Source organism: Neovison vison, chromosome 3, assembly GCF_020171115.1.
Source record: "Neovison vison isolate M4711 chromosome 3, ASM_NN_V1, whole genome shotgun sequence".
NCBI classification, from domain to species: Eukaryota; Metazoa; Chordata; class Mammalia; order Carnivora; family Mustelidae; genus Neogale; species Neogale vison.
This window is the reverse complement of record NC_058093.1, coordinates 132401632-132426867: the sequence shown is the minus strand read 5'-3', so window position 1 is coordinate 132426867 and position 25236 is coordinate 132401632. Positions and strand designations below refer to the sequence as shown.

At 42.2% G+C, this 25236-nt stretch overlaps 2 protein-coding genes across 4 annotated transcripts in view; one reads left to right on the top strand and one right to left on the bottom strand.

Annotated features, from left to right (window-relative positions):
• The window catches only part of TMX3 (thioredoxin related transmembrane protein 3), a 43014-nt gene extending 30620 nt beyond the window's left edge, over positions 1 to 12394 (bottom strand). The window contains exons 1-4 of the mRNA XM_044242833.1: positions 12189 to 12394; positions 11102 to 11156; positions 4054 to 4093; positions 2087 to 2210 (exon numbers count right to left, since the gene is read on the bottom strand). Of these exons, the coding sequence (XP_044098768.1) occupies positions 2087 to 2210; positions 4054 to 4093; positions 11102 to 11156; positions 12189 to 12234 (265 nt within the window). The 5' untranslated portion in view covers positions 12235 to 12394. The remainder of the gene's footprint in view (positions 1 to 2086; positions 2211 to 4053; positions 4094 to 11101; positions 11157 to 12188) is intronic.
• Positions 12395 to 12580: 186 nt separating this feature from the next.
• The window catches only part of CCDC102B (coiled-coil domain containing 102B), a 189537-nt gene continuing 176881 nt past the window's right edge, over positions 12581 to 25236 (top strand). Inside the window, exons 1-3 of one of the 3 annotated variants that reach the window (XM_044242830.1) lie at positions 12581 to 12721; positions 14235 to 14277; positions 16089 to 16234. The gene's annotated coding sequence lies outside the window, so the exon portion shown is untranslated. Of the gene's footprint in view, positions 12722 to 13652; positions 13692 to 14234; positions 14278 to 16088; positions 16235 to 25236 lie in introns of those variants that run through there. The other 2 variants (XM_044242831.1, XM_044242832.1) reach the window with 2 other exon arrangements.

The following is a 25236-nucleotide window of genomic DNA, read 5'->3' as shown; positions in this document are numbered from 1 at the left end:
CTGGTCTCCTCTCAAAGGTTTAACAAGTTATTGGTTTGACTATAATTCCATCCCTCACACCCAACTGCTCTCTAGTTCCCTGTTCCCGAACATCAGGAAGCCAAATCCCCAAAATTCACAGAAGCTGCAAACATGGAAACACACAGAAAATGAATTATTCTTTTCCATATAACCAGCAGTTGTGTGGTTCAGCAGCTATGCTAAGAATCATGTCCCACTACTTTTGATTGCTCTTCTTTATAGGACAGAGCCAGACGATCACATCTGTGATTTCATCCTTGAAGATGTCTGTGAGGATTACTGTGTCCCCTTTCACTCCACTGTCATTACTAAGTCTGGGCTTCCAGCATCTTTTTGTAGAGAACCAAGATGCATACAAAAATGGACTTATATGATTTTCTTGACTAAATGCTTTTCTTCTGTACTGTACATGCTGCTGCCAAAAACATTTTTATCAAATCAACTGATTCTCAAAAATGCCCATTACCTCTCAATTGACAACTGATAAAATCTTTAACACCAGGATATGACAGACCCCTAAAATCCGGTCTTATACGTCGTCTTAAGTGCGCTAGGCACTCTGCAAGGAATTCGGCACGCGAAATGCTAATACAATCCTCCCAACCTTCAGGATTAGTACTCTCCCACTTACAGATACAGAAACTAAAATTGAAAGGTTAAGGCCTTCCCCAAAGACCCAGAAGTAGCACTAGGGAGATGTGGGATTAAAACATAAGCCTGTCCTGGGAGCCTGGATGGCTCTGTCTGTTAAACATCTGCCTTTGGCTCAGGTCATGATCCCAGGGTCCTGGGATCGAGTCCTACACTGGGCTCCTTGCTCAGCGGGAAGCCTGCTTCTACTTCTGCCTGCCGCCCCCAATGCTTGTACATGCAATCTCCCTCTGTCTCTCTGACATATAAATAAACCTTTAAAAAACAAAACAAAAATCCAAAACCAAACAAACAAAAACATAGGCCTGTCCTTTTCCAAAGCTGTATCCTGAGTATAATCCTGATTTCCTAAAAAGAAATGTGCATTACAGAATTCCACTTTATTCACTGATTAAAGGAAAAGGGAACCTACATGTGTTGAATACTACAAAGGACTTGACATGTGCTATATCATTTAATTTCAAAAAAACCAATGAAAGACACATGACAATTAAATATTTACCAATGTAGACATCAAAGCTTAGAGATGTTAAGAAACTCTCCCCATTTTACATGGCAAAAGTAGCAGGCAGAAGCAGGATTTGAATTCAGGTCTGCTTTCTGAAGCCATGCTCTTTCCAAATTTCTATGACACTTCATACTTCTCTAAACTTAAATTCTTCTTTTCTCAAATCCTTTAAGATAGGCACTGGTGAACTTGTCTGTAAAAGGTCAGATAACAAACATCTTAGGCACTGTGGGGCAGAGTCTCTGTTGAAACTCCTCAACTCCTCCAGTGGAACACGAAAATAGGCAAAGACAACAGTAAACAAATGAGTGTAACTCTGTTCCAATAGAGCCTCGCTTACAAAAGATGGGCAGTGGGCCAGATTCTGTCCACAGGTGGTTTGCCAAGCTCCGCTTTAGGACATCCTATTCTCTCGTACGTACTTATTAAGCTTATTTCCAACTGTTAAGATTTTGCTGTAATATTCTCTCTAATGTGAATACTCTGCTGATCCTCCCTTGTGTTTTTTCTACCTCACCTCATCTTACAGGTCTCTGTCTCCTCCTCTCCCACATCACCTCCGGCTACTCAGACAACTCTCCTTCGGAATTCACACAGCAACATCCACAGTTTGACACTCAAACTTCTGTAGCTGCTTCGGGTAAACAGTCTCTCTCAAGGGGGCTCCAAGCAGAAACAGTGGCTTATAGATACATGTGCGGCAGAAGAGTAACATACACTACATATTACACGCTTGACGGCTAAACCACTTAAGTCATAAAATATACAATCTTTAATTATTAAGATAACATTAACTTACCTGAGCAAAAAATAAGTATTTCTTCCTCCTACCTTGAATACTGCTTCATGTTCAGTACACCTTTTCACTATGAGAACAGTAAAATAATAAACTGAGTAAATGCTTACTGGAATAGGAGGTAGCATCCATCTTTCCAACTTTAACTGGAGAACCAATATTTTTCATCTCAAGACCAACTTCATTCCAAATCGGTTCCAGTTTTTTACAATGGCCACACCACGGTGCATAAAACTTGTTGAGGAAAAAAGGAAAAGACAACCACTGAAATGTTGTGCTATTGTGTATATCAATTTTAATTTTTATAGAATCTCTTTGACTAAGTGATCTGATGAAGAGTTCATTTTAGACAAAAAGTCTAAATATAATTTCTAAAGTAGTTACGTGATAAAAGGCAAAACAGACACACGAATCTAATTAGTCTAATGCCTAGCATATACCTCAACACTGATATTACCTTAAGTTCATTTAAAATGACTACTTAATCCTATTTAAAACAGATAATTTACAGTAAAAACATCTTTGTCCAAAGTCAGTCTGTGTCATATGAGACAAATACACGTCCATCACACATACCTCCCTTAAGTGTTCACGACGAACACTGGTCTGTTTCTGTTTTGAAAATCCCAACCCCATAGGTACCTTTGCTGCTTTAAGCCTAACTACTAGCAAGAGGTGGGAAATCACGAAGATGGCTGGCTTGGCAAAGGGACAAGGTTGATTAACCTAAAATCACAGTTCCTTTTTCTTCAGGATCACCAGAGGGCTGAGGTAAAAACAGGTTCCTCCAGTTAAATGGTGTAACAAACCGCATCTTGTACTTTCATGAAGTAAGATTTACCTACTTTCAACATTACAGAAATGTTCAAACATGCACAAAAGAAGAGAGGAAAAATTAAACGATGGCCCCTCTCACGCCCCATCGCTTGACTTCAGCCACTGTCAACGTGGCTGTTCTCATTCTCTCTCTTTTGCTGCCACTCCACTACATTTTTACTGGGGCAAGTTAAAATCCCAAACAACATGAGGTTTAAATACAGATGTCGTGAAAAGAAGGGCCATCTGTACCCCAATGTTTATAGCAGCAATGGCCACAGTCGCCAAACTATGGAAAGAACCAAGATGCCCTTCAACGGATGAATGGATAAGGAAGATGTGGTCCATATACACTATGGAGTATTATGCCTCCATCAGAAAGGACGAATATCCAACTTTTGTAGCAACATGGACGGGACTGGAAGAGATTATGCTGAGTGAAATCAGTCAAGCAGAGAGAGTCAATTATCATATGGTTTCACTCATTTGTGGAGCATAACCAATAGCATGGAGGACAAGGGGCGTTAGAGAGTAGTAGGGAATTTGGGTAAATTGGAAGGGGAGGTGAACCATGAGAGACTATGGACTCTGAAAAACAGTCTGAGGGGTTTGAAGTGGCGGGGGGGTGGGAGGTTGGGGTACCAGGTGGTGGGTATTATAGAGGGCACAGCTTGCATGGAGCACTGGGTGTGGTGAAAAAATAATGAATACTGTTTTTCTGAAAATAAATAAATTGGGAAAAAAAAAAGATATCAGGCAGTATTATAGAGGGCACAGCTTGCATGGAGCACTGGGTTGTGGTGAAAAAATAATGAATACTGTTTTTCTGAAAATAAATAAATTGGAAAAAAAAGAAAAAAAAAATACATTCTAAACTTGAAAGTGAAAAAAGGAAAATGAAAATCTGATTTTGTTCCCCATTATGATGAAAGGAAGGTTTTTACTGTCAAGTGATAATAACCTAAACAATTTCTTGCATAATAGGAAAAAAGAAGGGTGTATTTTGTAATAAAATCATACTGCAACCTCCCTCAGACATAATTCATGGTCAACTTCTTCGGAATTTCAGCAAAAACAGGTTCCCTTGCCAGGAACCTTAAGGCTCTGACGTTCATTTTAATATAATAATCTACATAATATTTTGTGACAAAAACTGGATAATATACATAAACACTAACTATACATTACCCTATCTATGTAGAGAATAGAAAATCATACTGAAAATGGCCGGGGTAATTAATATAAAAATTTACATACTCACATCTACAAGCCAAATGTCATCTTTCCGATTGTCTTTAAACCTAAAAAACAAACATGAGAAAACAAATCTCCGAATGCATGTTTGTTTGTATTACAATACACGGGGCTGATAAACCGATAAATACTGGAGCACTGAACAAATTCTTTCAAGTTTTTATGTAAAATTTTTACTAAGTGACCTCTAAATCTTATCCATTAATCACCTTTTACTTCAAAATTTTTTTAAGATTTTATTTATTTAACAGAGCGAGAGCGAGCGCACAAGCAAGGGAGCAGTACAGGAGAGGGAGAGGCAGGCTCTCGTGCGACCTTGACCCGAGCCGAAGGCAGATGCTTAACCATCTGAGCCACCCAGGCGCCCCTGTTAAACATCTTTTAAAAAGCACAGAACTGATAAAGTAATCAGGAGTACAAATTCATCATCATCATAATAACAACAACAACAACAACAAATGGGAGCACCTGGGTGGCTCAGTCTGTTAAGCACCTGCCTTGGGCTCAGGTCCCGATCCCAGAGTCCTGCGGTGGAGCCCCTCGTCAAGCTTCCTGTTTGGTGGGGGATCGGCTTCTCCCTCCCCCCCTGCAGTTCTCCCTACTCATGTTCACTCTCCCTCTCAAATAAAATCTTAAAAAATAAATTAAAAAAAAATTAAGTGGGACTTGGCAGAAACACAGATACAAGCCTCGGCTCCTGGCCCCTCTACTCCATTTACTCGTCCGCATTACAGCTAGCACAGCTAAACCGAGACTGCTGTCCTTTAACAAGGTCTGCTTCCAAGACTTAGCCCTTGGTTGGCGTCCAGAAACTTGAATTTCAGGAGGATTTCCACCATTTCCTGATAAGATAGCTCACTGTTCCAACGCTGTGCAAACAAAGTAGTTTTATGATGAACATCTGCTTTCCTTCCAAGAGTCTGAAAGTTTGGTACAGAGTAGGCAGGAAGGTCCTTACATGACCACCCCGCAATAAGACTCCCTAAGCACTGAGCCTCTAATGAGCTTCCTTGGTAGAGAACATTTCACACATGTGGTCACAGCTCCTGATGGAAGAATTAAGCACATCCTATGCGACTCTACTAGGAGAGGATTCTTGGAACTTGTTTCTGGTTTCCTCTGGAATTTACCCCACAATGGCGTTTTGCTTGGTGCCCCTTCACGGCAATAAACCGTAACTGTGACTTCCACAATAGGCTGAGTCCCCTGAGTGCTCCTGGTCAATAACCAAGCCTGGGGGTGCTTTGGGGGACACCCCCCGACACAAGAGCCTGCAGTTAAAGAGTTGTCCTAAAACAGTTGTGATCATCTGATCGTGTTACTCTTATTTGGCACTTTTTAGGTACCCTTCCATCACCTACAAAAAGTAGTATATGCTGCTACATGTTCTCCGGTGCTGGCTCCACTCAAATATAAGCATCCCGTGATTTCCAATCCACCCATGGTATTTATCACAGCTAAATTCAGTGTTTATCTGACTTTATATATTTTTTGTGTTCACATCCTATCCAGCTAAAAGCATTTCTTAATCCATAATGCCTTCCTGAATTCCTCACAGCTAGAAACAATCTCTCCATATTGTCTTTAATCCTCTTTAGGATTCCTATCAATTTCCACACGTTGTATTTACATACTATCCAACCATAAATATGCTTGTTTCATCTTTTAGTACCTTCCACAGTGACCTATATTTAATTTATACTGAATGAATGACAAAAGTTCTTTATTGGGATATTTTAGGAAGATTCTTAAACCTACAGTTAAGACAAAGAGAACACCTGTGCAGTATCTGAGTTCTTCAGTCCAACGGCGCTCACATCTGTCCAGATGTGACAGTCTGTCCTGCACCTGGGCAAGGATAACACCCTCAGTCAATCCCCTAGGTTGGTAAACCCAGATCTTCTGCCTCTGTTCCTCTCAAGCTTAATGAAAAGTTCTGTTGTATTCACAATGGAACTACCCAGGCAAAGTAATACAGCCACCGTGAGCAAGTTGCTGAACTAGACACCGCTCATTGATGGTCACTGTTCTTGAGGCAAACACTCATACTGTGCACCCGAGAGGCAGAATATGCAGGCGGTCTCCCAGTCCTTAACATTTAATAGCCATTCTCATCTCCCACTGATCTAAGTCTTCGGGAAGGAGTTGGCATGGAAGTCCTTTACAGGGTCCCCAACAGAGACTGTAGAGTGAGTAACTGTCAAACTGAAGGAAGGGGACAGACAACCGGACAAAGTACCTGACTGGGGAACTGCTGCATTGAGGCCCAGGCCTAGATGTGTAGACCAGGCTGGGGAATCTTGTCCCCTCCCATTCGTCAAGCCCATACTTCAGATATTCATTAAAAACACTCAAGCAGCCTTGTGGATTAGGGGAGATATGGAGTTCAGAGAGTCTGTTGTAGGCCCAGGACCAGGCCAACTGCTGGGTAGCTTGAGCATAAATTCCAGGGCTGTTATCAGAGGCAGTGTTCTCAGGGAACCTGAAGAGGAAAAAAATGTGGTCTTTTGGGGTCTTGAGAGTGTGGCTGGGGTCCACGGAACACATGCAAATGGCTAGGGGAAACTCAAAGAACGTGTCAGCTGATCCGGGGAGCCCAACCTGTTCTGTCTGCCAAGAATGCCTAGCCCACTCACTTGAAGGAAACCATCTGGGGGCAGCAGTCTTAGCCTTGACCAAAGTCTGACCAGAAGAAGGCTTTTTCATGCTGTCTTCTTGTCTTCTCGCCATAGCGGCAGCCCGGGAACTGCTAGCCTAGTCTAGGATGCCGTCTGACCTTCCATGGGCCATCCTCTTGTGATTCCAGAGGCAAATGATTGGGCACCTGCTTGCTTTGGTGTGGAGAACAATTCCGTTTCCATACTGAGCTAAAAGCACGATCTGCTCATCGGTTACGTCTCCTTCTGCAGCATCGGAGCCTTTCTGGTGAGCATCCGCACAGGCTACAAGACACTCTCTTGATGGGCACTGCGTTACACACAGCACTGCTGAGTCACTATGCTGTACACCTGAAACTAATTTAATTGTAGGTTATAAAAACATTTAAGAAAAAACACTTAGGAGGAGCAGATGATCTCCATCCAGATGTCTCATCTCCATAGGGGGCCCTGTTTTATACGCTACACAACCAAATGGCCAAGCAATTAGCCACAGCCCATGAGACAACAGCACAGTTCGTTTGCTGGGGCTGGAGCAGTAAGCAGGAGGTGCAGGAGTGGGGCAGATGATCTTCCGCATTGCACGAAGCTGCCCACGGTAAAGGGCTCTCCACCACACTTGATGAAGGACAGGTCTCCTTCAGGTTGGTTGGCAGCCACACCCAATTCCTTTAAGTTAACCCAGAGGAGCCGTCAGTGACCAGGTCCTAGCAGTCTGTGTGGGTCCCCATTGGGCCAGAGGAGGCAATGCCTCTTTGGTGTTACTGCCGAGGTGGAGTGGCACTCATGAGATCTTTTCATGGAGTTGCAAGACTCCAGATGGGCTCCTGTAAGTTCCTTCTCCACTTCACCTGAGACCCAGAGCTGGCCCTATTTAGCAACGTGACTGAAAGTTCTGCTCATGAGCCTACTACTGCATTCACCCAAGGCCAATAATCATCTCTTAAAGGAGGTGTACCTTTCAGCCAACGACTGGTCTGTTCTGGCCCATAGTGCTCTCCTCCGGCCACAGGCTTTGATCAGTGACCTGAGTGTGCTGACATGTGTAATTCCAATGGCGGTTGCGGATCGGAGCAGATCAGGAAAGGGGGAGGCCTTGTGGCCTGCCGTAGGGCCTTCAGGGAATCCTGTTGGTTGGGGCCCCTCTCAAGAGCAGCAGCCCTTCTGGTAACCTGATGGAAGGGTGCCATCAAGGTCCCCACAGGGCTGTGTGACAGCATCAGTAGCCACATAGGCCCACCAATCCCTGGGCCTCCGTTTTTTTTGGCGGTGGCGGGGGGCGGTAGTCAAAAAAGGTCGAAAGTTTGGTAACAGTCTCCTCTGGAATGGATGTTACCCTGCTTCCCAGATCAGGTCCAGGAATTAGGTCCTTGTATGTTGCCTATGTTAAAACCCAGGCACAATGTCACTTGTGAGTCAACACGGCATCCAGTATTGGTTGGGCAGTGCCATGTCTAGGCCCTCTAGGGAGATTCTCACCAACACAGTAAAAAGCCTGTGCTCCCTGCAGATGTAAGACTTTTTCCAGACCGTGGCCTCCCCACCGATAGCACACAGATGTGGAATTAACGAGCCTTACAGAAGGACATTAAAGAGGTGTTGGAATCCGTTCCACATGAAGGAAACTGACCCTGATCAGCCCATCGGGGAGGGATACTGGAAAAGGGATTTGCAGTGTTAACTGCCACAGACCAAGCTACCTCCAGTAGCCTCTTCGTGACGTCAGGTACCCCGGTGACAAGTGCAGAGTAGTGAGGAACCTACCAGCAATAGCAGTCTCCTGGTCCCCAAGGCCTTGTGCAAAGGCCCAACTGAATGGAGCTACTGAATGGAGAAATGGTCTCACAGAGCACTTTGTCTTCCTTCAGCTCAGCAATCAGGATGACTGTTTCCTTTACTCACCAGGCAGCCAATATTGTTTTCGGAAGACTAAGAGATACCAACCAAGTAGGTTTACAGTCTTCCACATGTTCCATTAAAACGGCCCTAATTATAGCAATTCCCACTGGCACGTAGGGACACGGGTGGCTGGGAGTACACAGAGGCAACACAGCTATGCCAGTAACACATTTAGCAGTAGTGGCTTGAAAGTGCTCACCCTGAGCCAAGCCTGGGCAAAAGGGTCATCACAGACTCAAAGCTGGGAGGCATTTTAAGTGTCCTCCTCATCCTGGTAGAAGGGGAATTAGAGATCCCACTCTCTTGTGCATGGGTATCCCAAAGGCCCAAGAAGTACATTTCTCCCCCTTTCCCAATGAATGCTGACCTTGGCACAGGATGTCCAGCCCACCCTGGGGATAGGGGGACCTCAACGTAACAGCTATTCAAGGTCCGGGTAGATGTTTAGGGCTCTTCCACTCATCTGGTGGGGACACAATTTGTGCTAGAGGGACTGCCCATCAGATCCCTCGTGACTTAACATCTGGCCACGAGGGGCCCAGTAAGGAGCTATCACTCTCCTCCTTTGAGACCCCATTATTGAGTCAACAGACCCAGAGACTTTTTTCCAGAAAGGCTCACGTCTGGGTTGCCCATGAAAGGGTGCTCAGTTCCCACGCTTATGTCACTCTTTGTGCTGGTCAATCTTTGCAGGCTTAGTGGTGGCTGCTTCTTCTGTGTCTGGATATTTTTCGTTTAAGGCTTGGAGTGTGTCACAGACTGAATGAACTGATGCGGTGAGGAGGCTTACGTGGGTCCGGTAACAAGCAGGAACAGCAAACAGAGACCTAGACATCGGAGTCAGCCTAACAGTCTCATTATCCAGTGTGTCCCAGTCTCTCCATGGAGACCCAAGGGATCACCAAGATGGCTCCCAGAGGCCACAACCTCTGTGAGAGTGGGGCAGCGTTCTTCCTTGACAAGAAACTTGTCACGGGTGGGCCAAACCTGTCAAGTTCACACAGCATCCAGCTGAGAGAGAGAGGGTCTTAGGAATTGCCTGCCCACACACTCCTTCCTTCTCTGCCACTCCCCTCCCCCCGAGGTAAAAGTCACCCCCGTGAGGGCATTCTAAAGGAGGAAGTCTATAGTGGCACAGCCCTCAAGACACCAAGTTTAATAAGATTACCTCCATGTTAGCAAGCGTTCCCTTCAGGGGTTCCTGAGTGGCTCAGACAGTTGAGCATCTGCCTTCAGCTCAGGTCATGATCCTAGGGCCCAGTTCTGTGGGGAGTCTGCTTTTTCCTCTCCCCCTGGCCCTACCCCTACTCATGCTCTCTCTTGCACATGCTCTGTCTCTCACATGAATGAGTAAAATCTCAATAAAAGTGAAACAAAAACAAAAACAAAAACAAAAACCCCACCATGGTTCCCTTCAGAATCTGCTGTCACTCCCCAATATCCATTAGCATGGCCAGTAAAGTGCTCCCTGGGATCCTCAGGAATTCGACTCTTCCAGAACAGCACTGTGTTCATATGACCACCCTGCTACTGTACCAATTTTGTTGTGTAGAGGTAGTTAATTAGGACAATAAACCAAACTGAAAGTAATAGTCAAGACTTTATTTACTTACTGTGACAACATAAGCCAACAGGAAAAAAAAAAAAGGGCACCAGTTCCTCAATGTTCCATTTTTCGAGTGGAACAGTACCAAGCAAGAGTCAGACAGTTGCAGCATAGACAGAATTCACCTCACTACAGAGGGGCACTGAACCAAAGGCTTCTGCCTCTTTATGAACCCATGGAAGGAGAGGAAAGGGGGAAAGGCACAGGAGTGGAAAAGTACTGCAAGCAAAGAATGTCTCAGCCAACCCCCTAGATAAGGAGGTCTCAGTAGAGGTGCCTAGGATAAGGCCCCCAAGAAGGAGGCCTCCAAAAGAGGCCACTTGCACATGCTAGATATGCATGTGAGCCTGGCTAGCCTCAGGGCCTGGGTCTATGATTACAACTCCCTCCAGAGACTGCAATGCACTAGCTGTGTACCAAGTCTGCTGTGGGGAGAGCAGCTTCCCCCCAAGGCCCACCAGGAAAAGCCTTGCAGTTACCTATGATCAGGCTTGAAAGATCACACATAGGATCATGGTCTGTCTGGAGCAGGACTCCTCACCCACCTACCTACTATAAGCAAGAGTTTCTGATTAATGCTACGGTACTATAAAAACAAATATATAGTATGGTTACTAAATTCCAGCACCTGCTCAATCGTGATATAAGGAGAAAAGCTAACAAATATAACGAAAAATGATAAAACAGAATATAGAACCGTCAGTAAACTCTACTGAGTACAACCCCACTTTGTACATCTATAATAGCACTCAGGACAACTTCTGAAACAAAATCAGTGCCATATGAACACCAGTCACTAAGGTTTCTATTATTAAAATAGATTCATGGAAACATTTAGGGAACTCCAGAGTTTAAAACAGTTAAGATACCATTTAAAATACATATATACTTACGATTCATCTAAATCTTCTACAAATCCTTTGCAGAAAGCCATATCAAGTAAGAAAACTGAAAAAAAAAAGGAAAAAGGACAAAATGTTTACAGTAAGTGCTGATTTATTGTTTCACACTACATGCTTAGTCATCTATAAAATGTTTTTGATTTTTTACAGTCTACCATAAAATCCATCACTGGTCCATTCCAAGGCACGAACAATGCCTAAGCATATGTAGTCCATTGCTTTCCTATTCACTCCGCAGGCACCCAGGCTGGGACCCGCAAGGTGTGAGCTAGTAAATCTGAAACACACAGGTTCTCTTTCAACATAATTTTACTCTCATCATTTTTTTTTTCCTTTTTCCATTCCATCTTTTGTTTTTTTTTTTTTAACACAGAAATCATTCTTTATTTCTCCAGGAGTAGTTCTCTCCTCCTCTGTGTAAACTCCAACTGCACATTCAAAACACTATGTTTTATTTATTTCCTTATTTATTTTTCAACTTCATAGGCAGAAGCAAAACTGAGCGACATCTCTAACACTAACAGTTCTCACAGCCCGGCACACAGGGGGAACCAAAAGGCCGCGGAGGAAGTGAGCACAAGACCGTGAGGACCAGGGCAATCGACGGGGCAAGAGGAGGCTGGGGAAGGCCACCACCTACTCTGACCACTTCTCCACCGCACGGTCCGGCGACCTGATCATGACCTGTCCTTGGCCATCATGACCTGTCCCTGACCATACCCCGGTGGGTAAAAATTCTTCGGGCGTGCCAAGAGTCAGAACCTAAAGCCAAAGCACGGTCTGGCCACAAGCTGGGCTGGTGGAGCCTTCACGCCTATGAATGGAGTCGGCGCTGCTGAAACTTCCTGCCACACGGAGCAGAGAATCAAACGGAAGCCAGGCGCATCCTTTTCTGGCCCTGGTCCCCGGCACATCCGCGTCAGGGGAAGGACCCAGAAGGCGGGTATATTTCGGAGGATCCCAGCGCCTCTCCGAAACCCGGCGGGAGACCCGCCCAGGCCCGACCCCACCCGGGAGAGGGTCCCCGCGCGCGCCCGTCCCATCGCCCCCACTCCCATCGCCCCCGGGCGGCCCTTACCTGTGGCGCAGAGCCGCAGGCCGGCGCTGCGTCTCCCAGCTGCCATGCCTGCTCCAGGAGAGCCCCAAAAACCACGGACAAGAACGAGAAAAAACCGGCGGCCGCTACTTGCCCTCCCGGAAAGGGAAGCGGCCCGTGGGCGCGCAGATGGGAAGCCCGGCGCAGAGGGAGGGGGCGGGGCAGGCCGGCCTCCGCCACCCTCCGCCACCCTCCGCCACCCTCTCAGGACCCCTCCGGCCTCCGCCTCTGGGCATGCGCAGAACTGCGGCGCATGCGTGGAACTTGGGCGCTTGCGCAGTCGTGCTTTCAAAGTCCGTGTGCTTCCCGCTGCCTTCGGGAGCGTGGGAACCTCGCGAGTGGGCGGCTTCCTGCGGGGGCGGAGCGGCGTGCGGAGTTGGGGGCGTTTCCGGGAAGTTAGATCCCGGCTAAATTTAGAGGAAAGTGAGGTAAACTCCAATCCGGCCTGAAGTTTAGTTCTGCCGGGCTTTGGCTTGCAGCTTCCGTGCCGCGAGCGATCAGATTCGTGAGAAGAGGTGGGTGTCAGCGTGTGTAGACGGATGGAGGCTACGGATGGGTGAAGCTCGTGTCTTTTTTGGAATCTGCTTTGACCCTGTTTGGGAAATGAGATTTCTGCTCTGGTAGTGAGCTCTGTCAATGCGTTTTTTGTCAACTAAAGGAGTCCTGTCTTTAAAACTGTTTCTCTTGGAACCCGAAAAAGTGAAGTTGATTATAAAATACAAGTTTTTGATGATTCTTTCCTACTTTTTGATTACTTTTGATAAGAATAAAATACTATAAACCATTTGCTGCTATCTTCACCTACACAACACAGAATATTTATAAAAATAGTATATTTTTATAAGGCGATTCCTGCTGCGATCTCCACATCTGATTTAGGTGACATTTTTATAGGACCCAAAATATCAGAAGATTTAGATTAACTCAATTATTGAACATGTGTTATGAGAACAGAAATGGATTATGATGTCAGCCAGCTCATCGTGGCTTCAGAATTCCAACAGGAAGAGATCTCCGAAAACTCTCTTCCTAATGACCAGAAGGTTGAATTATGATCTGATTAAGAGCTAGATTTCATATATACAAATGGCTATCAGACACATGAAAAAATGTTCATCATCATTAGCCCTCAGGGAGATTCAAATTAAAACCACATTGAGATATCACCTTACACCAGTTAGAATGGCCAAAATTAACAAAACAGGAAACAGCATGTGTTGGAGAGGATGTGGAGAAAGGGGAACCCTCTTACACTGTTGGTGGGAATGCAAGTTGGTGCAGCCTCTTTGGAGAACTATGTGGAGATTCCTCAAGAAATTAAAAATAGAGCTTCCCTATGACCCTGCAATTGCACTCCTGGGTATTTACCCCAAAGATACAGATGTCGTGAAAAGAAGGGCCATCTGTACCCCATTGTTCATAGCAGCAATGGCCATGGTCGCCAAACTGTGGAAAGAACCAAGATGCCCTTCAACGGATGAATGGGTAAGGAAGATGTGGTCCATATTCACTATGGAGTATTATGCCTCCATCAGAAAGGATGAATACCCAACTTTTGTAGCAACATGGATGGGACTGGAAGAGATTATGCTGAGTGAAATAAGTCAAGCAGAGAGAGCCAATTATCATATGGTTTCACTTATTTGTGGAGCATAACAAATAGCATGGAGGACAAGGGGTGTTAGAGAGGAGAAGGGAGTTGGGGTAAATTGGATAGGGAGGTGGACCACGAGAGACTATGGACTCTGAAAAACAATCTGAGGGGTTTGAAGGGGGGGGGATGGGAGGTTGAGGTACCAGGTGGTGGGTATTGTAGAGGGCACGGATTGCATGGAGCACTGGGTGTGGTGAAAAAATAATACTGTTTTTCTAAAAATAAATAAATTAGAAAAAAAGTGCTAGATTTCACCTATTTAATGCATACAGCTTAGTATCCATTGTGGGCCTTCAACAGATTTAAACATTTTTTAAATTGCATGTCTAGTCTATTTTGAGTTTAATGTGCATAAATATTTAATCCTCCTCCAGGTTCCCAAAGTAGGAATTACCTAGATCCAGGGGCTCAGAAAAGGTAATTTACTTAATAGCTCCAAATGATGGAATTGCCATTTGAAACAGCTTCAGACTCCACAGCTGCTCTTTTTCTAACCCAATACTGCCTCCCAGATCTCTTTTCTGTTTAGAATGCTCTCCCTCCCTTTTTCTCCCGCTTTCATCACCCTATTGTGGCTAATGTTACAAATGTTTGATCAGCCAATTTCCCTTGGAGTTATGCTGGGTTCTTCCCGATTAAGAAAGGTATTAACTGTATGATTTTATGTACATAAGTTTAAAATCAGGGAAATTAATAGTGTTAGAAGGCAGGGGTAGGTGCAGGTAATGTTTTCTTTCTTGATCTGAACCCTACTACACAGATTGGTTCACTTTGTGAAAATGCATTGACTCTGTGCCTGCAGTTTGCGTACTTTCTGTATATATACTCTAATGATGAAGGTTTAGGAGTAAATATAGCTATATACTTTTTTAATAGAAAGATTATCATTATATGGTGTTAAAAAGTGCGTCTCAAATTGTACTGAGCATCGTTTACCTGGAGTACTTGATAAAACACAGTTTCTGAGTACTCCTTTCAGAATCTGGCCAGTAGGTCTGGATTTGCATTTCTCACAAGTTCCCAAGGTGATACTGTTGCTCTGGCCTGAAGATCTCATTTAGTGTTGAAGGAAAATAAATCCAGAAAATACCATTCATTTTTAGATTGCTTTGTGTAAAATACTTAAGGTGAAAAAAGATATAGAAATAAAATCACGGGATTTTTATAGTAGTTATTTTTCCTTGGTGACATGTAATAGTTTTATTGTTAGTATTAAGTGATAGTTAAAGAAAGTCTCCGTTTTAATTGAAAATTTGGTAAATATTGGATACAACCCACGTTGAAGAAAGGTCTCTGGAGTTCTTAATGTATTTTTAAGAGTTTACAGAGGTGCTGAGAATACAAGTTTGAGAACAAAGTGGACACTTATAAAACTCTGCATTAAATAAGCAGGGGATGCATAATGTAGCATACATTGATGAAAATTACAGACCTAGCTTATCATAAAGTAAGTTTCAACAGATTGAAAAAAGTGGTATTAGTTTTTTTTTTTTTTTTAAGATTTTATTTGTTAGAGAGAGAATAAGCAGGGGAAGCCACAGGCAGAGGGAGAAGCAGGCTCCGTGCTGAGCAAGGTACCTTATGTGAGACTTAATCCCAGATCCCTGGGATCATGACCCAAGCCAAAGGCAGACACTTAACCAACTGAGCCATCCAAGCGCCCCATCAGTGTGTTTTCTGACCACACCACAGTAAGATTATAAATCTATAAAAGATAAAAATATCCCCTAAATCTGGAAATTTAAAAACACTTCTAAATAACGTCTCTGTAAAAAGTAATAGAAATTAAAATATGCTTAGAAGTGAACCAAAAAAAGTCTCTTGAAATTATAGGATGCAGCAAAATCTGTGTAGAGACATTTATAGATGTGAATATCTTTTTATTTTAGAAAGAAAAAAATGAAAATTAGTTATTCTCTTTAAGCGGTAGATGAAAAGACTTTAGAAGAAGAATGGCACCAGAGATACACAAGGATGTTTGTTTTATTCGCCAAAAACTGCACTGAGAGCATAGCAGGAGCAAAAGGGACCCTGGTACAGTTGACTGCCTAGTCGGTTGTAAGAGTTAACAACTTACAAGTCTTATATATTGAATTAGGTGGTGTTCTAAATGCTTTATATGTTAACTCATTCAGAGGGGGGAAAAGAAAAAGTTATAGTAGACTCAAAAGAGGTCCCAAAGAGTGTTTTTGAAGCAAGCAATAAAATGGACAAATTTCTTGTTTTAGTGACTCTTGAAAGAGCACATGAGAAAGAATGAGGAAATGAGAAAACACCTAAAACATCCAGAAATCAGGGCCACCTTCCAAGAGCCAGGCTGAATCATCCTTCAAGTCCAGAGGAGGGGAAGCCAGTTCAAGGGGAACCAGTTAAGGTAAGAGAACGCCTGTACACATCTCATGTTCCCTTTCTATATTCTGACCCTTGAAGCATAAAGCCCCAGTCTGCTCACGTGGAAAGGCAAAAAAGAAAGTGAATCAAGACTCCCAGTCCCATTGCAACTTTCCAGCCTAAAACAATCTCAGGAGGAGAAAGGGAAACATTTTTGAAGGTAAATCTAGTTCAGAATTTTGTTAATACTGGGACGGAGTATGCAAATAATTGAGCTGTGTTTTCAACTTAATTAGATCTTTTATACAGATAGGGTTGCTAGAATTTTTATCCAGGCACAGGGGACGAGTACCCACACTGTGAAATGTATAAGGATTATGTTGCCATTATGTTTTTTCAGTGTAATTGCACCAAAGCAATTATTATTATTAGGACCAAAGCATGGACATAGATACAGATATCAGAGGTTAAAGAAATAAGCAACTTTAACACAGTATCGACAAAAAATTTAAACAAAATCAGAAAAATTGTAAACAAAAAGTTATTTTTAAAAAGTTAAGAAAATATAAATTTACCAAGATCAATTCAAGAACTAGAATGGTAACAGGATAACCATGAAGGAAATCAAATCAAAAGTTTGAAAGTGTCTCATAAAAGTTGCTAACTTTTATGAAAAAAAAAAAAATCTATTAAAAACTCTTCCAGAGGGGCGCCTGGGTGGCTCAGTGGGTTAAGCCTCTGCCTTCAGCTCAGGTCATGGTCTCAGGGTTCTGGGATCGAGCCCTGCATCTGGCTCTCTGCTCAGTGGGGAGTCTGCTTCCCCCTCTCCCTCTGCCTGCCTCTCTGCCTGCTTGTGATGTCTCTCTCTCTGTGTCAAATAAATAAATAAAACCTTTAAAAACAAAACAACAAACAAAACTCAGAGAATAAAAAAACAAAAACAAAAACTGTTCATTAAGGCAAGTAGAAACTTGGTTTCAAAACCAGAGGAAGCATTTGTGAGAAAGGAATTATACAGGTCAATTCACTCATGAACAAAAATGCAAAAAATTCCAAATAAAATGTTATCAAACCAGATCTAGCAGTGTGCCAAAAAGTGGTTAAATTAGGCTTTCTCTTCTCAGAAAAACCAAGTGTGGATTAACATTAGGGGGAAAACTTTGTGTAAATTTTCCACAGTACCTGATCAAAGATGAAATTTATGTAACACTTAAATGCATTAGAATAGTTTGAATTTGATGCATATCAACCTTCCATCATAATAATAAACCAGGACTAGAGGAACAGTTCCTCCGCATAGTGCTCTGTTCAGGTTAATTTCTAGCAGTCCTGGAATCAACCTGAACTGTTTTGCTCTAAAATTTCCCTCTGGCACTAACTTCTGTTTGCAGTACCTGAAACACACAAGCACAGGACTACTAATAATGTTGCTTTTGTAATCTTGGACCCAAAGAGTTTTATGGTGGTTTTAAACAGCCCTTCAACATTGTTTATTGCTAAGAGTGAGATTGATACTTGTGTCTGGTCTTGGTGAGGGCCCCCTCAGAGAGGGCTCTGCTGTTGAGGCTGCTTTTGTACCAGGAATTTGCATATTAACAAGCAAAATATTAGAAAAGCCAGGGAGCCTCTTGGGCTCTCTTTTTGTAAAGTGTCTTATGCATGTGTTGGGGGAGGGGGGGCTTAATAGGAGAGAGAAAGTGCTTACAAGCATGACCATTATAGAAAGTAGAAGACAGAAGCTTGTACTAGGTCTGCACCAACTCTTGCGGCCAGACAGCCTTTGGCAATGATCCAAATTCTTACATCAACATTGTTGTTGCGTTGTATCCATTTTCTCTAATGAGTAATAGATTTAAGTATTGTTATTTGGGGTCAAACAGCCTTCTTACATGAACCCTGTGTTAGGACAGTTGGCATGAGAGATGGGATTGCTTGGAAGACTTCTGACTCATTCTTTGCTACAAATATGGCTGAAGCATTATTTAGAAAGAAAAAAGGATTCTGATAAAGAGGAAGGAAGGAAGGAAGGATGGATGGATGGGTTGATGCAGAGGCAGTTGTCCAGCTGCTCTTGGTTCAAAGTAGCACAAACTTACAGAGAGTAAGACTTTCCATAACAGAAATGACAACCTGAATTCCAGGAGCTAGCAGAATTAGAGGGCAAGTGCAAACTGATGGCAGGTTGGCCAAATCAGTTCCTAGTTGCCGCTTTCAGCATGAGCTAAAGCAAGAGTCCAGCATCTCCTGTGGTTGACGTTCCACCTCTCTCCCCAGAAAACAGAGCTCCAACCAAAGGAGCGTGGGCGCTATAACTTCTGATGGGTTGGCAAAGCCTATGTGAACCACTACAGCTAAGAAGGTAATTCAAGAAAGGCAGCTGATGATGGAGGAAAGCAATCAAGTAAGGGATTCTTCGGTAACACAGTGGAGGCCTCTTTTGGACTGTCAGCCGGTCGTAAGCATTGTCCTGATGATCTTTACTGAGATGATTACTGAGAGTTTGAGATCACATGGCAGTGACTCTGGTTCTGAATCCTGGAGAGGATAGTGTGCACTCATCCTGGATCCTCCTCTGGCTGCTCTCTTCCTGGGGAGAGTTCCAGAAAAGTCTTTGCTAATTTGAATGGATTAAGGCAGGGAGCTACTAGAGAATAGTAAGTCCTCGGGGTATCTATTCAAACTGTGGAAATGCTGTGCTGTGCTGGACAGACTATAGGACACTGAAATCAGCCCCACAAGGGATGCCTCTCACTCATATTATAATAAAAGGAGCCCTACCACCGTGGACACCATATGTGATGCTGGTTTTAAACCTCAGAGGATGTAAAAGAGGCAGTTTTTGGATTTCCTGTTCCCCTTTTTTCCAATGAGACTTCAGGTTAATTACAAAGGTTAAAGTTTTACAAAGGAAAGGAAATCGAGGTGAGAAAAGGGTAGGAATAAAGAACTTCTGCAACTCAACACCAAAAACCCCACAAATAATCCAGTTAAGTAAGCAGACGACATCAAAAAAGGTAGTTATGTTTTACTGGCTTCTTTTAAAAGTCTACCAAGGTTTTAGAGGACACTTCACCAGTTTCTGCTCTTTCTTTTAAAAAAGATTTTATTTATTTATTTAAGAGAAGGAGAGAGACAGAGGACACAAGCAGAGGGAGAAGCAGAGGGAGAAGCAGGCTCCCCACTAAGTAGGCAGCCTCACGTGGGGCTCAAGACTTTAACAGATATTTCTCCAAAGAAGACATACAGATGGCCAACAGACATATGAAAAGATGCTCAACATCATTCATCATGGAACTGCAAATCAAAACCTGAAGATATCACCACACACCTGTCAGAACGACTCAAATCAAAAACGTAAGAAACAAGTGTTGGTGGAGAAAAAGTAACTGTGCAGTTCTCTGTAGTTGACCTGGCGAATGCTTTTTCAATATTACTTTCAATATTACTTGTGGGGGAACATCAACAGCAAAGTGTGTTTGTAGGGAATGGTTTCCAATATACATTTCCTTCCAGGATGTTTGAACTCCCCTGTGTGCTCTCACAGTCCACTGAGGCAGATCTAGTGTATTACAACCCTACAGTGTTCCATTGAACTTTATTGATGATATCATGATTATTTTCTGAAGCTGAGAATCAAGCTAATAACAACTTCATTGTAATCATAAGTCATAGGATTGATCGAGGATGAATCGAGGAACCCTGGAAAAGATCCAGGATCTTGTATGGACTAAAGTTTGGGAGGATTGAATGGACTAGAGTGTCTTATGTTACACTGCAGACCACAAATAATAGAATACTCTTGCTCCCTGCCCTATAGACTAAACAGACGTCCTAACACCTAATTGGCTTATTTGGCTTTTGGAGGAATCATATCCTCCATTTAAGGAGACTGACGGGCTCAATCCTTTGAAATCACCTAGGAAAAGTTCTTATTTGATTGGAAGCCTGAACACCTTGGAAGGAGAGATGCTGTAACCCAAGCTGTCCTGTTTGGAACTTACGTTACTGCTATAAACTCAGTTGTGCAGCACCGCACACACCACACCCACACCACTGCCAAATTCAAATGTTGAAGCCCTAACTCCTACTTTGGTGGTGTTTGGAGATGGGGCCTGGGAATGGAATTGGATTTAAATGAGGTCATGGGGGATGGGACCCCCATGATGGGATTACTGCCCATGTAAGACGTGAAAGAGATCCGAGATCTCTCTCTTCTGATCCGTGTGTGAACTCGGAAAGAAGGCAGCTGTCAATAAGCCAGGAAGATCCCAACCGTGCTGTCACCCTGATCTCAGACTTCAAGCCTACCCAACTGTGAGAAATTAATGTCTCTTGTTTAAGCCATCCACTCTGTGGTATTTTGTTATAACAACCTCAGCTGACCCAAGTAGGTGTTAATGCTGAAATGATACTCAAAATGTCAGCCACCTGCCTTCATGCTGACTCACGTCTTTGGCAAAAGCCCATAATCATAGTTAACAGTGACTATTTATCTGATACTATTCTCTGGTATATTTCTTTGAAAGACCGTTATTAGCTAGTTGTTGGGCATTTACTAAGACAGCCCCAGTAAGTGAAGGACAACATTGTATCAACTCCTCTTATGATGGGTAAGGTCAAAAAGCATCCCAACAAGGAGAGAAAGTCAAAAGAAGTTCCATCATAAAATCAAAATATTATAGAGGCATTCCACCATGGAGCACAACAGGACCCAACGTATTCACGAGCAAGTAGCCTATTTTCCGCTAGGGCCCTGAAGAGCTAACTGAAGACTGGTCTATTGTTATTACTGATGCATCTCAACTTCCACCAATTTCTCAAAGATGTATGGGAACTGACCCGATTCACAGATGGCGGTTCCAGAATGGCGTGCCATGGCTCCATGGGGAAAGCAGCTGTTTTGTGCCCTGCAGCTGGTAAACTCTTCATGGAAGGAAGCAAAAGCAAGTTAGCAGCCCAGTGGACTGAGTTAAGGTCCTGTTCCTCACAAATGAAATTCTCACACTTGGGTGCATACGGCACTTGGACTGTTGTTTATGACTTGCTGTTTGGTCCGGTTAGTGGGCCATAGGTAACTGGATGGTAAAGAGACCCCTGTGTCAGTCAGGTAGCACTCTGGAAATCACTGTGGCACTTCTGAGTGCAAATCAAAGTAGAGCCAAGTCACACTTCTCCAAGAACTCCTCATTTCTGTCCGTGACTGGAATCAAATTGATATTTGCTTCAGTTCTACCTCTTGAAGTGACTAAATGGGGCCATGTAAGGACATACTGGAATTCCAGCCATGAAGATAGGCTGATACCACTGGTCTCAGCTGAAGCTCCAGTCTTTAGTGCTATTCACAACAGGAAAGGCAACATTTGTAGTTGTTTCTGGGAAGTATTCCTAAGAGAGAAGGACCTGCACATAGCATGCTTTCCCTATTCCTTCAAGAGGACTGGAATGGAATGTACGGCGTGAGACATATTCTTGATTTGGCTCTGTATACTTGCTACTACTACCTGAGGGTTGAACGACAGAAGCAAAACTATTCAGCCAGTTTGGTCCTTCCAGTTACAGTCTTAAGGTCAAGATATAGCTTTACACCCATTGCACCAACACTATGTTGCAGCCGTGTTACTGTGTTATCCCCCCAGGCTTAGGGCAGCCGGTGTGGCTTGGAGTAGGCAGACCAACCTCGCCTCTTGCCTCCTGCCTTGAGCAGCCTCATTAATTTACATCAAAGGGTCTTAAAAACATAATGAACTTCTATGGGCTTAACTATGCTCAGAGAGTTGGGAAATAGTAGGATACGTAATAAGGATCAATAACTTAGATCAAATATAGTTGTTTCCTTTTGAAGATATATTTATTTATTTATGAGAGAGAGAGAAACTATGGAGGGGAGAGGGAAAGAGAAACTCAAGCAGACTCCATGCCAAGTGCAGAACCTGATGTTGGGCTTGATCTCACCACCCTGAGATTACAATCCGACCTGAAATCAAAGAGTCAGATGCTTAACCGATTATACCACTCAGGTGCCTCTGTGTCAAACATTATTTTTAAGGGTTAAAAAAAAAAAGGAAGGATTTCCTTTAAGATTAGGAATCAGATGAAAAATTTATTAACATACCTATTAAGTATTGCACTGAAAATCCTGGCTTGGGTAGTAAAATAATGAAGAAAAAGGGATAGCAGAAGGATGGGAAGAAAAGGAAGCCATCATTAATCATAGATAAGACTATTTATATTGAAAAATTTTTTAAAAATCACGTAAATTACTAGCACTAGTAAGGTTTACCAAAGTGTGTAGGTATAAGATCATTATACAAAATGCAACTGCATTTATTTAAAAGAAAAATAGAAAACATATACTTTATTTTATTTTATCTTTTTTAAAGATTTTATTAATTTGTTGGAGAGAGAGGAAATGTGCACATGAGTGGACAGAGGGGCAGAGGGGGAGGGAAAGGGAGAGAATCTCAAGCCCACTCCATACTGAGCTCAGAGCTTGACACGGATCTTAATATCACAAACCTGAGATCATGACCTGAGCCAAAACCAACACTCGGACGCTTCATCTACTGAGCTATCCAGGTGCTCCAGGGAAAACACACGCTTTAAAAACAGGTGAGCCTGGTGGGTGGTATTAAGAAGGGCACGTATAGCGTGGAGCACTGGGGTGTGCGTAAACAATGAATCTTGGAACACTGAAAAAAAAATTAAAACAAAAAAAAACAGATCATTAATATTAATAACAAAATATCTCTTCTAATAAACTAATAAACTTCTAATAAACTAATATCCTTTTTAATAAACTAAGGATATGGGACAACCATATGCATTGTAAAAATTACTTAAACTGAAAAAGATACCAATACATGGAGAAAGAAAACACTTTTAAGGGATAGAAAACTCAGTATCACACAGATATCTCACCTCCTAGATTGCTTTTGGACTCAAAGACAAGTTATTAGAAATCCTAAGAAGTTTGACATGCTAATAAAAATTCATATAGAAGAGCAAATACCCAAGTATATGCAAACATTCATAAAGAAAGAGAGTAAGATGAGAAATCTATTCTGCTAGACATCAAAACTTAAAGCCATAATAATGAGGATGATATGGTATTGTCTAAGGGATAGGCGTATTGACCAGTGGACTCAAATGGGCAGCTCATGCATAAATGAAGACTTGACATGTGACAGAGGTCACACTGGAGAAGACAATATATTGCACTGAGACAATAATATTCATAAAGATGAAGCAATTGATTTGGATCCAAGTCTTATACCACTGACAAAAATCAATTCTAGTGAGAAAGAAGACAAATGAATAAGCCAAATAAATATAGGAGAATATCTTCAATACATTGGTGTAGAAAAAAATTTCTTCACACAAAATTTACTGGTCAAAAGGAAAGGATTGTTTTATTTGTTGAAAAATTCCATAAAGAGCTGGATATATTACGAGCAACATACACAACTAAAAGAGTAATATTTTTAAAATGAGAAAAAGTATAAAGCACATAACATAACAATAAGTAAAACATAGTCTTCAGACATTTTACAGAAGAGAAAATAAAAATATGAATATACGAAGATGCTGTACTTCATTAAATTGTGTGAAATTCAAAATAAGACCTCACTGATAGACCATTCAACTTTCATTTTGTCTGTGGTTGTGAAACATTGGGAATTCTCAGACGCTGTTGATCTGAGTAAAATTTATACTTATGAATGCCATCCACCCAAGGTTTTCTTGGACGTTCTAACAGTATATATAAATATGAGATTTCATCGAAATTAATTCCTTGAATGACATATTTAGGATTAGATTCCAGGCTACCATCATAATAGGTCAGATGTTCTTACCTGTTACAAATATAGAAATACAAAAAATATTAATGTTCTGTTTTCTTTTTCATAAATGTATCTATATTTACTTCCAAGTTTCTCTCGGGTTAAAAGGTGTTAACCTAATTATGGAAGTCAGTTAATACTCCCGTTAATTAGGTCACTCACTTCTAGAGAGTTATCCCTGGAGAATAACTTAGATTCTTGTCTATGACCCTGAAATAACACTTGACTCTTATTTTTAATTATTATGCCAATTTTTTAAAATAATTTTTAGCACAGGAGTTACTCAAGTGATAATTCTGTCTTGTTATAGAAGTCTGCAGCTTCATCTAGGATAAGCAGCTGAATCGAACATTTCTATCTGTAAATATCTTTTACCCTGAGTTTTAAAGACTTTAGAACATTAATGCAATCTTAGTTCATTCGTATTCTTTTTTTTTTTAAGATTGTTTATTTATTTATTTGACAGACAGAGATCACAAGTAGGCAGAGAGGCAGGCAGAGAAAGAGGAAGGGAAGCAGGCTCCCTGCTGAGCAGAGAGCCCTATGCGGGGGCTCTATCCCAGGATACTGGGATCATGACCTGAGCTGAAGGCAGAGGCTTTAACCACTGAGCCACCCAGGTGCCCCAGTTTATTTGTATTCTTAAAAGCATGCAAATCTTACTGATTTTAATAGCAGATTGATAATGGATGTTCTAGATCTTCATCTGACTTGATGTTACACAGATGAGGCCATTCCTGAGTCAGAAGGTGTCTTCTAAATGATGTATATAATACTTGCTAGAATTTGTGTCATTCATCAGTATGTAAGTGTGTCAACAGTACTGCAAGAACTAACTAATAAGATCCAGTAGGAATATATTCTGATCTCCTGATTCTCTTTGGTGTATTTAAGGTAATATTTATCTTTGTGTATAAGGACTCAGGACTTTAATAGATTTAGTATATTTTAATTAACTATAGTCACTACTCTATGTTTGATGCTCATATTGTCATAATTAAACCTCTATAATTTGGTTCCTGTGTCTATTTGATCTGACTTCACTAAACTTGGAATGACGCCTTATCTTCTGATAAAGAAGTTCTGTATCTCTTACACCTTCCTTCCCCAGTCATGGAATCATTATCCTTCCAAAAAACCCTGGCTCCTTTTCACAGAAAATCAATTTTAGAAACTATAGTCTGGGTTTCCCATTCACATATTA